Consider the following 16,072-nt stretch of genomic DNA (forward strand, 5'->3'; position numbering starts at 1 on the left):
TGAAATTGTTCATAAATTTTAATTAACTCAGACTTGAATTTATCAGGTTGGTTTTGAATTTGATTACACTAAAATTCATTCAGGTTTACAATTACAGTTTGATTTGCAAAATTGCTAATTGAAATTGTTCATAAATTTTTATTAACTCAGACTTGAATCGATCAAGTTGGATTTGAATTTGGTTACATTAAAATTCATTTTGGTAAATTTGCATCAATTTTGAGGATTAAGGAAATTGCTTTGAAATTGTTTATAAATTTTAATTAACTCAGACTTGAATTTATCAGGTTGGTGTTAAATTTGATTACATTAAAATTCATTTAGGTTTACAATAATAGTTTGATTTGCAAAATTGCTAATTGAAATTGTTCATAAATTTTTATTAACTCAGACTTGAATCGATCAGGTTGGATTTGAATTTGGTTACATTAAAATTCATTTTAACAAATTTTATAAATTTTGGGGAACAAATTTTACCAAAAATTGAAAAGAAAATTTTAAAAGTACGAAAGAGAATTTTATACGAAATACACAATTTTGTAGTTCAGTTTCCATGCGTATTACTGTGCGAAGGTACAGTCGCGCCTCCATTTTAGCGACCGAGAGATCGATAAAGCTTCGTGAAGTTCTCCAAGGGTGCTAGATGCCTCTTGTACCCCGTGTGCCGGAATTATAATACATCCCTGTTTCAGTCAAACTCGAAGACGATATTTCTTGGAGTGTGTTTCTGCGATCCCCACAGTCGTGCCGCATCCACCGTCGGTTGCGTATCTCCCTCATAATTTTCAAAATATGATACATCGTAAACCTCTACTATCAAACGTTTAAAAATTCTCCACCAGAGTGTAACTCAATTATTTCTCCTCCCAAAATATATAAAATTAAAATGTGTCTTTTGTGGATCATTGTGAAGTGTTAATTCCAACAAAATTTAAAGTACTTTAAATTTCAACGTTGATGTTCGAGCACGTGATTCTTTCTACGTTCATATTTTTTAAAATGAATTCTCTTAAAAATGACATTCACGAAATTTAAAAGAAAATTTTGAAGTTTAATCACGTGATGTTTTGTATCGCGGGTTTAAAAATAACAAATGTTCCTTCAATTTTTGATATCTAACGGAACATTGAATCAACCGTGACCCAGAAAAGTGGCAGACCGAATACAAGCCGTGTTTAACGCGCTCATTAAATCGAACTTTAATCAAAAGAAACGTTCGAGGATGCTTCGATCGGAATTCGCGTTCTGACGAACGAAGATTTAATTTGAGAAAGTGTAAACATTGCATGATATCGAAACATGCTGGATGGTCCATCATGTTATCGACAACAAAAGTGTTTCACCGATATTCGTTCGGAGGATATTTGTCGAACGAGACTCGCAGCAATTAGCAGCGGTTGGACCAGCAATCATGAATCGATCTATCTACATCAGTTACGCCTTATCAGGCTTAATCCGTTGAAAGGAAGGGTGGATCGTTAAAGCCCGATGATATAAGCACGTGAGGACCCAGGTAATTAAATGAAGATAGTCATAAATTTCATTAATGGTCAGACAGCATGGTGCAACAACGATCTATCGGGTTTCGCTGGTTTGATGGAATTACGCTCCTTAAACTCAGCTACACTCGATATTAATGATCTATCAGAGATCTATCATTAAGGAGGATCTTAACGTGGATGTTTCATTAATGAAGATCTCTCATTAACGTAGATGTTTCATTAATGAAGATATTTTATTAATGAATCCTTCAACGTCTACCTCTGACGATTCATCAGACTTAGGACTTTATTCTAAAGATTTAGGATTGATTAAGAATATTTTTCTCGCAAATCGAAAGCTCAGTGTCTAAGAATTAGAGATTTTACCGCCAGAATGCATCATTAATGAAGATCTTTCATTAATGAATCCTTCAACGTCTACCTCTGACGATTCATCAGACTTAGAACTTTATTCTAAAGATTTAGGATTTATTAAGAATATTTTTCTCACAAATGGAAAGCTCTTTCAGTGTCTAAGAATTAGAGATCTTACCGCCAGAATGCATCATTAATGAAGATCTTTCATTAACGAATCCTTCAACGTCTACCTCTGACGATTCATCAGACTTAGGACTTTATTCTAAAGATTTAGGATTTAGTAAGAATATTTTTCTCGCAAATCGAAAGCTCAGTGTCTAAGAATTAGAGATTTTATCGCCAGAATGCATCATTAATGAAGATCTTTCATTAACGAATCCTTCAACGTCTACCTCTGACGATTCATCAGACTTAGGACTTTATTCCAAAGATTTAGGATTTAGTAAGAATATTTTTCTCGCAAATCGAAAGCTCTTTCAGTGTCTAAGAATTAGAGATTTTACCTCCAGAATGCATCATTAATGAAGATCTTTCATTAACGAATCCTTCAACGTCTACCTCTGACGATTCATCAGACTTAGGACTTTATTCTAAAGATTTAGGATTTAGTAAGAATATTTTTCTCGCAAATAGAAAACTCTTTCAGTGTCTAAGAATTAGAGACTTTACCGCCAGAATGCATCATTATTTTCGTATCGAATTTAAGATGCCGGGATTCATTTCGGTCTGAGAACAACGTAAACAGCCCCGAGTAGAACAAAGAGTAGAACGTTCGAATAAAGGCTGTTCTACTTTCCTTTTACGTATCCAGGGGAAAAGGCGCTCTAACGCAAAGTTACGAGTTTGGAGCTTTACATTATCTGCTGTGAAATTGAATTAATTAATCATTCGTTAGGAGGGTACGGCATTATTGAAATGAGGAGCTAATGTCACACATGAAGTGCAATATACTATCATCTTTTTTTTTGTATTTATTGTACATCTCTGTATTGTGTGTCTCTGTAAATTTAAAATATAGAATATACTTGAAAATTTTTACTTCAGAATTTATGATCTACCAAACGCACCCATAATCCCAGCGTTTCGCTTAAAAATGCAACGATCTGTTCGAAAATGCAATAAAAACCAGCCATCATTTTTTTACAGAACCAGAAATCTGGAATAAAAGCATAATTTTTTTCCCAACGTTCTTCTTGTTTTGTATTTAAATTTTATTGCGTTCAAAGACTTTAATGGGCGTTTCACGAATCCGTTGTAACGCGTTCTGAATGGGATATGATTTACTACGTCACGTACAAAACTTTCCGACACGTTAAATCGTTCGGAATTTCTAATTTTGTTTAATCACTTCGTAGCGACTTTATAATTGCCCTAACGTGGATGAATGTTAAATAAAGAATCATTTTGGCTGCAGGACAAAAGCAAGGGATCACGCACGTGCTCTATGCGTGACCTGAATTTTGATCGGGCGATTGATTTTTTATTGCTTCTCGATTTTTATGCAGGGATTTGATGAGAATTGCAGGGAAAATTGTAGTTCTGCGATTCAGTGTGGGAGGAGAGGAAAATTTGATGTATGGTCATTTATATAGCGGTTGTGATGTATGGTCATTTATGTAACGGTCATGATGTAGGGTCATTTATCTAGTAGTCATGTTGTATGGTTATTTATATAGTCGTCATGATATACGGTCATTTATTTAGTAGCCATGATGTACAGTCATTTGCCTGGCGGTCATGATGTACGGTCATTTATCTAGCAGTCATGTTGTACGATTATTTATATAGCGGTCATGATTTACGATCATTTCTCTAACAGTCATGTTGTATGGTCATTTATATAGTGCTCATGGTGTAAGGTCATTTATTTAATAGTCATGATTTACGGTCATTTGTCTGGTGGTCACGATGTACGGTCATTTATCTAGCAGTCATGTTGTATGGTTATTTATATAGTGCTCATGATGTAAAGTCATGTATTTAATAGTCATGATTTACGGTCATTTGCCTGGCGGTCATGATGTGCGGTCATTTATCTAGCCGCTACATATACTCTTCTCAAACCATAAGAGAAATAATTCAGTTCGTGAATTTCATCCGATTAGAAGCTAAATCAGGTGGAAAGCAATGAATCTTGATATTCTGAAGATCTCTGTGCAACTATGACGTGGCAATTATTCTTTTCTCATTGATATACTGCAACAGACACATCAAAACTATTATATCACTATAATCCTGAATTTCTCTTCCGATTCTTTCATAATACATAAACTTTCAAACAGTTCAATATAGTCGATCAAAAACTCATCAACGCAGAACGGAAGTCAGAAACGTTCTTACTTCTCCCATTTCGAGTAAATGCTTTGTGTCTCTGGGTAATTTAACTTTGCTGTTTAGTAAGGGGATCTCCGTATAAACGAAACTGATTATGATTTATTCCCGCTGGCTCTGTCGGATCTCAGATGCTGTTTAAACTTCTTAGTTTGTTTAGACGTACTATTAGCGCGAAGACAATAATCCAGCAGCACTCGATGAACATTTATTATAATTCCGGAAATACTCATGACAGTGACTTTTCGTTTTCAGAAAGTTCGTGGAAAGAAGATGTACAAAGAAGTCAGAATCTTAAGAGATATCGAATTTTTTCACAAAATGTACGAGAAATGACACGCATCGAAAAGTGTAAAAAATGACGTCTATCAAAAAGTGTAAGAAATGACATGCACGAAATGCGCGTGAAAGGAGCATTTCCTCCTCGGAAATATAAACGTTAAAATTTGTCCGCCTGCCCAGCGTGGTTTCGCACGAAATGCGTCCATAAATCAGCCCGATTTCACAAGACCGCAATTCAATTTTCAAGATTTGTAGTCGGAAAGATGGAGGTCTTTCAGGACAATTTTATCGCTAATCTCAGTAACACCTCTCGGCCGATGTACAACGAAATGGAGGAAATAGACGAGTTCGATTTCGATCGTCAACAAGTGGAGCAGATCGTGGAGATCGTGGTGCCAATATGTTTCGGCATGATCGGCATCGTCGGACTCATCGGCAACTTTCTGGTGGTGATCGTGGTGGCCGCCAATCCTGGCATGAGATCGACCACGAACATTTTAATCATCAATCTGGCGGTGGCCGACCTGTTGTTCGTCATTTTTTGTATTCCGTTCACTACCACCGACTTTGTGTTGCCTTATTGGCCGTTTGGGAACGTGTGGTGCAAGATTGTGCAGTACCTCATCATCGTCACTGCGTTCGCCAGCGTTTATACGCTGGTTCTGATGAGCCTTGATAGGTGAGTTTGCATGATTTAGTAAAAAACAGACATCTAGTAATTATATCAGAACTTGTCAATATATTAAACATTGTACATGCATGAAATCTGATAAACTTGTCATATATGACAAACATCTTATTGAATTTTGAACATGAACTTAGTACTATCAAACCTTGCAAGCATACCAGACCTTGTCAATATATTAAACATAGTACATACATCAAGTCTGGTAAACATGTCATATGTGACAAAAGTCTTATTGAACTTGGAACATGAGTTCAGTGCTATCAAACCTTGCAAGCATATCAGACCTTGTAAATATATTGAACATTGTACAAGCATCAAGTTTGGTAAATGTATGAAACTTTGCAGCCATATAAAATCTTGTAAAGAGGTGACATGTACGGTCATTTATCTAGCGGTCATGATGTATGGACATTTATCTAGCAGTCATGATGTGTGGTCATTTATCTAGCAGTCACTATGTATGGTCGTTTATCTAGCAGTCATGATATATGATTATTTATTTAGCAGTCATGATGTATGGTCATTTATCTAGCAGTCATGATGTAGGTCATTTATCTAGCGGTCATGATGTATGGTCATTTATCTAGCAGTCATGATGTAGGTCACTTATCTAGCGGTCATGATGTATGATCATTTATCTAGCAGTCATGATGTAGGTCATTTATCTAGCAGTCTTACCACATACGTCTGTCGAACCTTGCAAGTATATCAAATTTTGTAAATATACATTTTCCAAATGTATCAAACCCTGTAAACCTTATTAAACCTTCTAAACACCAAACTTGATCTAATCACATTTGAAAGAACAATACCATAAATTGCTGGTTCTTTAAGTCATTAATTTGATATGTGTGATGAAATCCCAGCAGTATCTTTCGAAATGTACAATTTGATATGCAACAACCCGCACGGCTAACAAATCTGAAATGCAGATAACCCATTTGAATAACGCATTCGAAATTGCATTAAAAAATTCTAACACCGTAGCAATAGAGTCACATACATATTTATTGAAATTATTAAAAATTTATCGTAAGATATGCTTGTCGGATAACGTTTTTTTTCGATTTGACAAGAGATAAATTGAGAAGCAATTATGCATGCAGGTAATAGGATAATAGGCACGTGTGGAGACTCCGATAATCGTGCGATCTTAAAGATATTCGAAGGAGGAGATTGCGTAAGAAAATTCGATTCGCGTAACATGCAAAGGATGTAATCTATTCTTGCCTCATAGGTATCAGCAGTATTTCCGGTTACGTTTTCAAATACCGTATGGTGTGCAGTGATGTAGACGGTAGAATCACGTGCTTTGCGCAGCACGTGTAAAGGATTCCTGATTCTGCCTCGGAATTCGCATTTTATTCCCTAGGAGAATTTTCCGCGAGTTTCCACTTTCGTGTCTTTCGTTTACTATAACTATATTAAAATAGATTCTCTATTAAAATTTAAACATGTATACCACACAATTTTTAAATGGCCCATAATCTATTTATATCGACACAGTCGAATAGTATTACGATGTAGTTTCGGTAACAGTTAATGACATTTGGAAACACGAGGCACATTCAGTCGTTCATTATACAACGCGTAATTACCAAACTGGCTATTTTGCGCGGTTAATGACATTCGTTAACAAATAATACGTATAACGTTCACCTTTGGCATAGTTCTTCCGTCACGAAATTGCAATTAACAACTAGGTTAATCTCGAATGTCTGGCAGCCTGCATTATTCAATTCATTGGCTTTCATCCAAATCAGTTAGCATCAATGATTCTCTGTTTAATTCATTCAACGTACAATGCGGGATATTTTGATAATAGGTTCCTATATTACTAATCTGTAATTGGTATTATTACATTAATTAGGAAGTTTTATTAATTTTTCAACGGTGGGCGTTTGTTGAGATTTTATGTTTGTATATTAGTATAAAGATGGAACGAGAGTATGTGGATTTTTCATATGTGGAGTTTTTATGCATTGTGTGATTCATGTGGGGTATTTTCATGTGTGCTATTTCTACGCGTTGTACTGTCATGCGTGGTATTTTCATATGTGGTATTTCCACGCGTGGTATTTTCATATGTGGTGTTTCCACGCGTGGTATTTCTACGCGTGGTATTTCCACGCATGGTATTCTCATATGTGGTATTACCACGCGTGGTATTTCAACGCATGGTATTCTCATATGTGGTATTTCCACGCATGGTATTCTCATATGTGATATTTCCACGCATGGTATTCTCACATGTGGTATTTCCACGCGTGGTATTCTCATATGTGGTATTTCCACGCGTGGTATTCTCATATGTGGTATTTCCACGCGTGGTATTTTCATATGTGGTATTTCCACGTGTGGTATTCTTATATGTGGTATTTCCACGCGTGGTATTCTCATATGTGGTATTTCCACGCGTGGTATTTCCACGCATGGTATTCTCATATGTGGTATTTCCACGCGTGGTATTCTCATATGTGGTATTTCCACGCGTGGTATTCTCATATGTGGTATTCCCACGCGTGGTATTTCCACGCATGGTATTCTCATATATAATATTTGCACGCGTCGTAGTTTCATATGTGGTATTTCCACGCGTGGTATTTTCATACATCGTTATTCCTACGTGTTGTTATCTCTACTCGTTGTTATTTCCACACATTGATATTTCCACGTGTTATTATTTCTACGCGTTGATATTCCTCCATGTCGAATTTCCGCCCTTTCTTATTTTGATAGATTATTATTTCCACACATTGCTATTCTTACACGTTGATATAGTAAACTACATAGTTCAACTATTACTTCGAAAACTATTATTTCTATCATGATCTCTACATGCACACTTCCTAATATGCTAATTTCCTGCACATTGGAGAAATCTGTTGTCAACATCTGTGGCTCGAACTTTGCGACCCGAAAGGCACCCGACAAAACCCACCCTGACAAAACACACATAACCCACTTTACACAAAGTTTCAATTCTCTAACACTATGTCATAACAGTTTAACACCAAAAATATTATTATCTTTGTTACAGGTATTTGGCAGTGGTTCATCCAATAAGTTCGATGTCATGGCGGACAGAAAATCACGCGATCCTCGCGATCTGCATTGCATGGGCGGTGATTTTTACAATATCTACACCCGCCCTAGTTATCCACGGCGAGGTAAGCTCCTAAATAATTACTCACAATTTTCCCTCGATTTTTCGTGTAATTACGCACAATTTTTCCTGGTATTTTATCCTTTCCGACTAATCCAACGCATTTCTACGGTTTTATACGTTTCCGATATGCCCGTAATCGAGCCAGAATTTCCGCTTGATTACCAGTTTGCCGTGCGTGCGTCGATATCCAAGACTAATTCCTTTCTGTTATCGGACACAGAGATTCGATTTTTTTGAGGATATTCTCATCCGCTTTTTTTATCGCTACGCTGATTCGGTTTGCCGCGATCAGACTGCGTGAACGCGAAATATTTTGTCTAACCAATAGTCTCTTTTTTTATTCACTTCAATCCAGTTTATTCGTTATCGATTTTGCTGATAGGATTGGCTGTATATACGACAAAATTATTAACTGCACTATTAACTATGAGGTACCATTATCTCTACATTTTGTATAGATTTGTTGTGCTTTTTAAAAAAATTTTGTTTGATGAATTTTGTTGACAATACTTGAGAAAATATGGCGTTGGAAGTAGATGAAAAAATGAACAATTTTGTTTAAGTTTCACAAAGTATCTTTGTACTCATCCAAAAATGATTTTCTAAAAGGTTATTAATTATTTTAAAAATTATTTTTAATATTTCGCAAAAGGTGGAAGCTTAAAATTATTTAAAAGATTAATATTTTTGTCTAATTAAATTTTGTAGGATAATTATTATCTCCTGTTATAAATATACATTATCTTTTTCGTCCAAACGTGATTTTTTAAAAGATCATAAATTTTGCTCACACGTTTCATTAATATCCGAGGACACGTGAAGGATTAAAGTTGATGAAAAGATAGATTAACATTTTTGTAGCGGTATTTCCGTAATGGCGCTAGAAAATTTAAACGGATCGAAGGAAAATTCAGCGATGTCATCTATCTCGTTATTCCCCAATGAGTGTTCTCACAGTAATTACTTTCGGATGAAATGAACGCAGTCAACTGAGCGACGTAATCGCTCCACTAGAACGTCCGCTGTGAAGTCGCGAATTTAAAATAGTGCTTTTATTTCTCGTGTTTTATGAATTACGTTCATTGGGACGTTCCGAACGCGTTCAAAAAGTTATTCACGACCTCGATATTTAACTTTCTCTTCCTTTTGACGTTGAAAATGTTGAGGAAATTTCTATTCTTTAAACCGTGGTAGATACGACTTTTTGTGAGAAGAGTAAACTTCTTTAGAATGAGAATAAACCCCTAGAAAAATTGTCAGGAGTCACGAAATGTGGTTAGGGGGGCTGGTATGGAGGTGAATCGTCAGCGAGTCAAAGTAGTATAAAATCCTTGCTGTAGTACTCACAGGCCAAACCGTGCTAGATACGACTTTTTGTCAGAGAAGAAAACTTGCTTAGAATGGGCCAAAACCCCTAGGGAAATTGTAAAAAGTCCCAAAATATGGCTAGGGGAGTGGTATAGGGAGGGGAGCGTCAGGAAGTCCAGAACCCCTGCCCTAGTACTCACAGGCCAAACCGTGCTAGATACGACTTTTTGTCAGAGAAGAAAACTTGCTTAGAATGGGCCAAAACCCCTAGAGAAATTGTTAAAAGTCCCGAAATATGGCTAGGGGAGTGGTATAGAGAGGGGAGCGTCAGGAAGTCCAAAACCCCTGCCCTAGTACTCACAGGCCAAACCGAGCTAGATAGGACTTTTTGTCAGAGGAGCAAACTTCTTTAGAATATGCCAAAACCCCTAGGGAAATTGTCAAAAGTCCCGAAATATGGCTAGGGGAGTGGTATAGGGAGGGGAGCGTCAGGAAGTCCAAAACCCCTGCCCTAGTACTCACAGGCCAAACCGAGCTAGATAGGACTTTTTGTCAGAGGAGCAAACTTCTTTAGAATATGCCAAAACCCCTAGGGAAATGGTCAAAAGTCCCGAAATATGGCTAGGGGATTGGTATGGAGAGGGGAGCGTCAGGAAGTCCAGAACCCCTGCCCTAGTACTCACAGGCCAAACTGTGCTAGATACGACTTTTTGTCACAGGAGCAATCTTGTTTAGAATGGGCCCAAACCCCTAGAGAAATTGTCAAAAGTACCGAAATATGGCTAGGAGGGTGGTATAGCGAGGGGAGCGTCAGCAAGTCGAATATCCCTGCCCTAGTACTCACAGGCCAAACCGAGCTAGTTACGACTTTTTGTCATAGAAGAAAACTTGCTTAGAATTTGCCAAAACCCCCAGAAAAATTGTCAAAAGTGCCAAAAAGTGTCTAGGGTGGTGGTATGTGGATGTAGTACCCCCAGCGACCTATTACTATAATAAATGAAACTACTATGTTATTTTTATATTTCTATCTCAATCATCACCTTAATTTCAGCTTAAATAAAATAAAATTAATTAATCCGTAGTATTTGTTAGATACAGTGTGTATGTAGATCCGCTTTAGTTTCAGGACGTGAACGATTCGTCATCGGAGAACCTGACGGCATGTCGAGTCTTGTCACAATATGATTGGCCGTACTTCCAAATTTCGTTTTTCCTGCTGAGTTATCTGCTGCCGCTGATGCTGATATGCTTCTTTTACATTTGCATGCTCGTCAGGCTATGGCGCGGCGGACGTGTCAGCGCCGAGAGTCGACGCGGAAGAAAACGAGTTACGAGGCTGGTGCTCGTCGTCGTCGGCGTTTTCGCCTTTTGTTGGTGTCCTATACAGGTTTGTATCGCGAACAAACTATCCGACGAAACTTAACAATGTCACAAAAGCGACACTGAAATTTTCGACTCGGAACCTTTTGATCCTGCGACGGCATTCTTACGGAAGAACCCGTAGATTCAATTCTCTCCGCTCCTTTTCGTATTCTTACTTTTCTGTTGGCAAGTTTGTGTATTGGGAATTTTAATACCATTAATAGTTAAATTTTATGAATAATTAAGTTGTTGAATCTTTCTGATATTAATTTTGAAATTCTTAAGTTTCTTACGGTTCTTAAATTTTTTAAATAATTTGTTTTATTAAATTTTTTACATCAAATTTCTATATCTGATATCCTCAAATTATCAATCAATTACCTACTCCTCATCAACAAAACTAAAATTTTAAAATACAAAAAAAACTCCATAACTGAAATAAATTAACCATCCCCAAATGGAAGTAAAAGGTGTTCATACGTTTCAATAAAACGTTATCTACCGCCCATAAAATGACATAACTTTCGCCTACAAAATAAATCGCAAAGTATTTGCCTTTTCTATCGCGCTTCGATTTCCTGTTGTGCTCGATACACGAGCAACGGAGTTCCAAACAACGGTATTTCACACGGGAAACTCAATAAACACGGTATACCCGATATTTTGTAAAATCGTGAAAAATGCAACGCTCACCGTGAAATCGCAGACAACAGGAATCGTAACCGATGATATCCTGTGTTCCACTTTTTTCGCGAGTAACAAACATACCAATCATCCGCGCATTCACCGATGAATTTTTGTAATTTAGTTTATTTTATAATCAAGTTTATTCCACCGGGAAAAAATATTTCCTTTATTCGGAATATTTTTTTTTATTGCTTTTATTCAAACGAGATTAACCCGTTCACGTTCTTCATTTAGTTTCTAATAAAACGAAGGTATTTAATTACGTCTGGAAGTATTTTAAGCACGAAAGCTTAAAAATGAGAAGCTGGTCGATAAACCCCCGTTCAATATGTCCCATTACTCACGAAATCCCCCGAATTACCAAATTTCACCGCATAATTTCCTTTTGCAATTTATCTTCCATCTCCATTACCACCAATAGCATACCAGTTAATTACATTCCGCTCGTATCGCTCGTAAATTTTTCCTATCGTTAGCCTCCCTTCAAATGTTCTGCGAAACACACGCCTGCTATTCAATCCCCTGTCATTATTTTCCATCGACACTCTGCTGATTTATGTGACAGCCACCGTGATTTTATCTCCGACAAATTATTCGACTCCGACAGTCCCTTCGTAATCCTACGCTTAGAATTTTTTGTTTCGGGTAATTAGGGGACGAATTGCTAGATCGTTAAATTGCGTTTGCTTTCGTTTGGGGTTATGATTTTTGGGAATTTGGGAAGTTCGAAATTTGTGGATTTGGTAATTTGGGGATTTTGAAATTGTATCTGCTATTAATAATAATAATTATGTTTTCACGAATCTAATCTCTGTCTCTCTGTTCTGTTACAAAAGATAATACTGGTAGTAAAGTCTCTGGAGGTGTATCCATTGACAACAGCGACGATAGTGATACAAATAGCGAGTCACATTTTGTCATACATGAACAGCTGTGTCAATCCTATTCTCTACGCTTTCCTCAGCGACAGTTTTCGGAAAGCATTTCGGAAAATAATTTACTGCAGACCTCGGCCTGATCAGAACAAGCAGTTGGGACCACTGACGAAAACTACGAGAGCTGCCAGTACCGGTGACGTTCTTTAGGTAAGTCTTTTCATTATTTTATCTCTTATTTCATTTTTTCTTTCATTTCTATATTTATTTCCTTTTATTTTTTCGAACATGACAAATTTCTTTTATTTCACATGAAAATTATTGATTTAATTGTTGCTTGCTGTAGATGTTACATAAAATATTTTCGAACATAACCTAACTTGACTAGCTAAGCAAACATAATCTAACTTGACTAGCTAAGGAATCATAACCTAACTTGACTAGCTAAGTAAACATAACCTAACTTGACTAGCTAAGCAACCATAACCTAACTTGACCAGCTAAGCAACCATAATCTAACTTGACTAGCTAAGCAACTATAACCTAACTTGACTAGCTAAGCAACCTTAACCTAACTTGACTAGCTAAGCAACTATAACCTAACTTGACTAGCTAAGCAACCTTAACCTAACTTGACTAGCTAAGCAACCATAATCTAACTTGACTAGCTAAGCAACCATAACCTAACTTGACTAGCTAAGCAACCATAACCTAACTTGACTAGCTAAGCAACTATAACCTAACTTGACTAGCTAAGCAACCTTAACCTAACTTGACTAGCTAAGCAACTATAACCTAACTTGACTAGCTAAGCAACCTTAACCTAACTTGACTAGCTAAGCAACCATAACCTAACTTGACTAGCTAAGCAACTATAACCTAACTTGACTAGCTAAGCAACCTTAACCTAACTTGACTAGCTAAGCAACTATAACCTAACTTGACTAGCTAAGCAACCATAACCTAACTTGACTAGCTAAGCAACCATAACCAAACTTGACTAGAATATACCTAACCTTACAAATACAGTTTATAACAAAATTAGTAAAATTTCTCGTGTTTACAATTTGCTCTTGAGTCCCAAAAAATATTCAACAGTTGCAACATTCGTTTCCTTTAAAAAAATCTCTGTTAAACAAAATATATGCCCTGTGATTGTGCAAAAGTGAATTAACAAATTTCTAAAAAATATTGTCACTCAAGTAATCATATGAATGTTTCACCCAAAGCGCTTCAAAGTTACATTTCAAATTACGTAGCTTAATTATGTAGATAGCAATTAAAGCTCAGTAAACATCCATCGTTCTTTCGCCCAAGGGACGCGTTAAAATAAAATCTCGTTGCGGTCCAAAATATGGAGCCGACAATACCCAGAAACCATTCGGTAAAGCAGCTTCAATTAAGGTTTCGAACGTAAGACGATCGATTAAGAAACGCCGTTAGTCTTTCGCTTCTTTTTTTACCTCCAGCCGTCCTCCAAAAAGGCTTCCTTTGTATCGCGAGCTGAGGTGGTCTGAAAACACATCTTTTCCTTTCTTCGCTCCTTCAGGCGCTACTTGTGTCGCTGCAGGCGTAGATTGTCAAGTCGAAAATGCAACGCCATCAAGGCTATCCTCCTAGGAACATCTGCGTTATCCTGGCCTTGCTCTTTACTCTGTACATTATGCTCCCTGCTATTTCATGGCTGCACTCACCTGCGCAGTATTTTTCATTTACATTTTTTAGAGGCGTACTTTCATCGATTAAAGACGTTCTTCGATTAAGGACGCAAAGTTTCACGCCTGGTTGACGCATCTATCTGACGCACTTGGCTGATGTACTTAACTGACGCACCTGGCTGACACAATTAACTGACGCACTTAACTGACGCAACTGGCTGACGCACCTAGGTGACACAATTAACTGACGCACCTGGCTGACACAATTAACTGACGCAACTGGCTGACGCACCTAGGTGACACAATTAACTGACGCACTTAACTGACGCACCTGGCCTGACGCACCTAGCTGACGCACTTAGCTGATGCACCTAATTGATGCACATAGCTGACGCACCTGGTTGACGCACTTACCTGATGCACTTACCTGATACAATTAACTGACGCACTTAATTGACGCACCTGGCTGACACACCTAGCTGACGCACCTGGCTGATGCACCTAGCTGACGCACCTAATTGATGCACATAGCTGACGCACCTGGTTGACGCACTTACCTGATACAATTAACTGACGCACTTAATTGACACACCTGGCTGACGCACCTAGCTGATGCACTTAACTGATGCACCTGGCTGATGCACCTAGCTGACGCACCTAATTGATGCACATAGCTGACGCACCTGGTTGACGCACTTACCTGATACAATTAACTGACGCACCTAATTGATGCACATAGCTGACGCACCTGGTTGACGCACTTACCTGATACAATTAACTGACGTACTTAACTGACGCACCTGGCTGACGCACCTAGCTGACGCACTTAGCTGATGCACCTGACTGATGCACCTAATTGATGCACATAGCTGACGCACCTGGTTGACGCACTTACCTGATGCACTTACCTGATACAATTAACTGACGCACTTAGCTGGATGCACCTAGCTGACGCACTTAGCTGACGCACCTAACGAAATCAGCCCTTAACCATCTTGAAACCTCAAAAAAAAAGTAGACATTCGTATCATCAAGAAACGTTTACGCGTTCGCTATCCCATTTCACTACGAATTCCACCCAGCAAACCCCCGGCGCGGTTCACCCTTTTCTCATCGCACAAAACCTCCGGGAGCAGTACAGTCGGATGTTGTGCAGGCTTTTGTAATTTATGTTCGTACCTATTTCGCAACCAGCAGACATTCAGGCTTCCACGATGTAAGTTATATCGTACGGTATCAGTAAGGATGAAGATCGTGAGCGAAGGAGACGCGTAACCCGAGGAAAAGAGGAGAAACCACCCGTTTCTGTTTATTCAGCCGGCGGATGAAACAAAGCTTCGGTGCTTTGTCGACCCTCAATGGCCACCTTGATGTTGGCAGTCTACGCGAGATTCTTGTCTTGGGAATACGGAGCTATGCGACCGAGGAAATCAGTGGAATCGCTTTCTCGCCGGATGTCAATTGCGACAGTTTGCAGCTTTTGTCCTTGATTGGGGGTGAGGGACGGGCAATTAGGTCGTTGAGAAATATCTGGATTTGTAGCTCTTTGGAAGGTAGTCTTTGAATTTTGTCGAGGTTAGTAATTTCTGAGTTTCTGTATTTTCAGAATTCTAAGTTTGCTAATTTCTATGCTAGATTTCCAAGTTTTCAAGTTTCTGCACTCCTAAATGCAACTGAAGACTTCTATGCTCACGGAATTCTAATTTTCCAAGTTTCTACATTTTCAAGTTTCTACATCTCCTAAATTTCTACGCCCCCAAATTTCTACGCCCCCAAATTTCCACGCCCCCAAATTACCACGCCCCCAAATTTCCACGTCCCCAAATTTCCACGCCCCCAAATTTCCACGTCCC

The 16,072-nt window shown here is 38.0% G+C and overlaps 1 protein-coding gene across 4 annotated transcripts in view; it reads left to right on the forward strand.

Annotated features, from left to right (window-relative positions):
* Positions 1–532: 532 nt before the first annotated feature.
* Positions 533–16,072, forward strand: part of AstA-R1 (allatostatin A receptor 1) — a 51,551-nt gene continuing 36,011 nt past the window's right edge. Inside the window, exons 1-6 of one of the 4 annotated variants that reach the window (XR_001096613.2) lie at positions 538–1,513; positions 4,446–5,151; positions 8,201–8,330; positions 10,758–11,024; positions 12,523–12,771; positions 15,417–15,794. Coding sequence is in view for 3 of the 4 variants with exons in the window: in XM_012290377.2 (XP_012145767.1) it covers positions 4,736–5,151; positions 8,201–8,330; positions 10,758–11,024; positions 12,523–12,771 (1,062 nt within the window). In the remaining variant the exon portion in view is untranslated. Of the gene's footprint in view, positions 1,514–4,445; positions 5,152–8,200; positions 8,331–10,757; positions 11,025–12,522; positions 12,772–15,416; positions 15,795–16,072 lie in introns of all 4 variants that reach the window. The other 3 variants (XM_012290377.2, XM_012290376.2, XM_076534677.1) reach the window with 3 other exon arrangements.

Source organism: Megachile rotundata, chromosome 8 (genome assembly GCF_050947335.1).
Source record: "Megachile rotundata isolate GNS110a chromosome 8, iyMegRotu1, whole genome shotgun sequence".
NCBI classification, from domain to species: domain Eukaryota; kingdom Metazoa; phylum Arthropoda; class Insecta; order Hymenoptera; family Megachilidae; genus Megachile; species Megachile rotundata.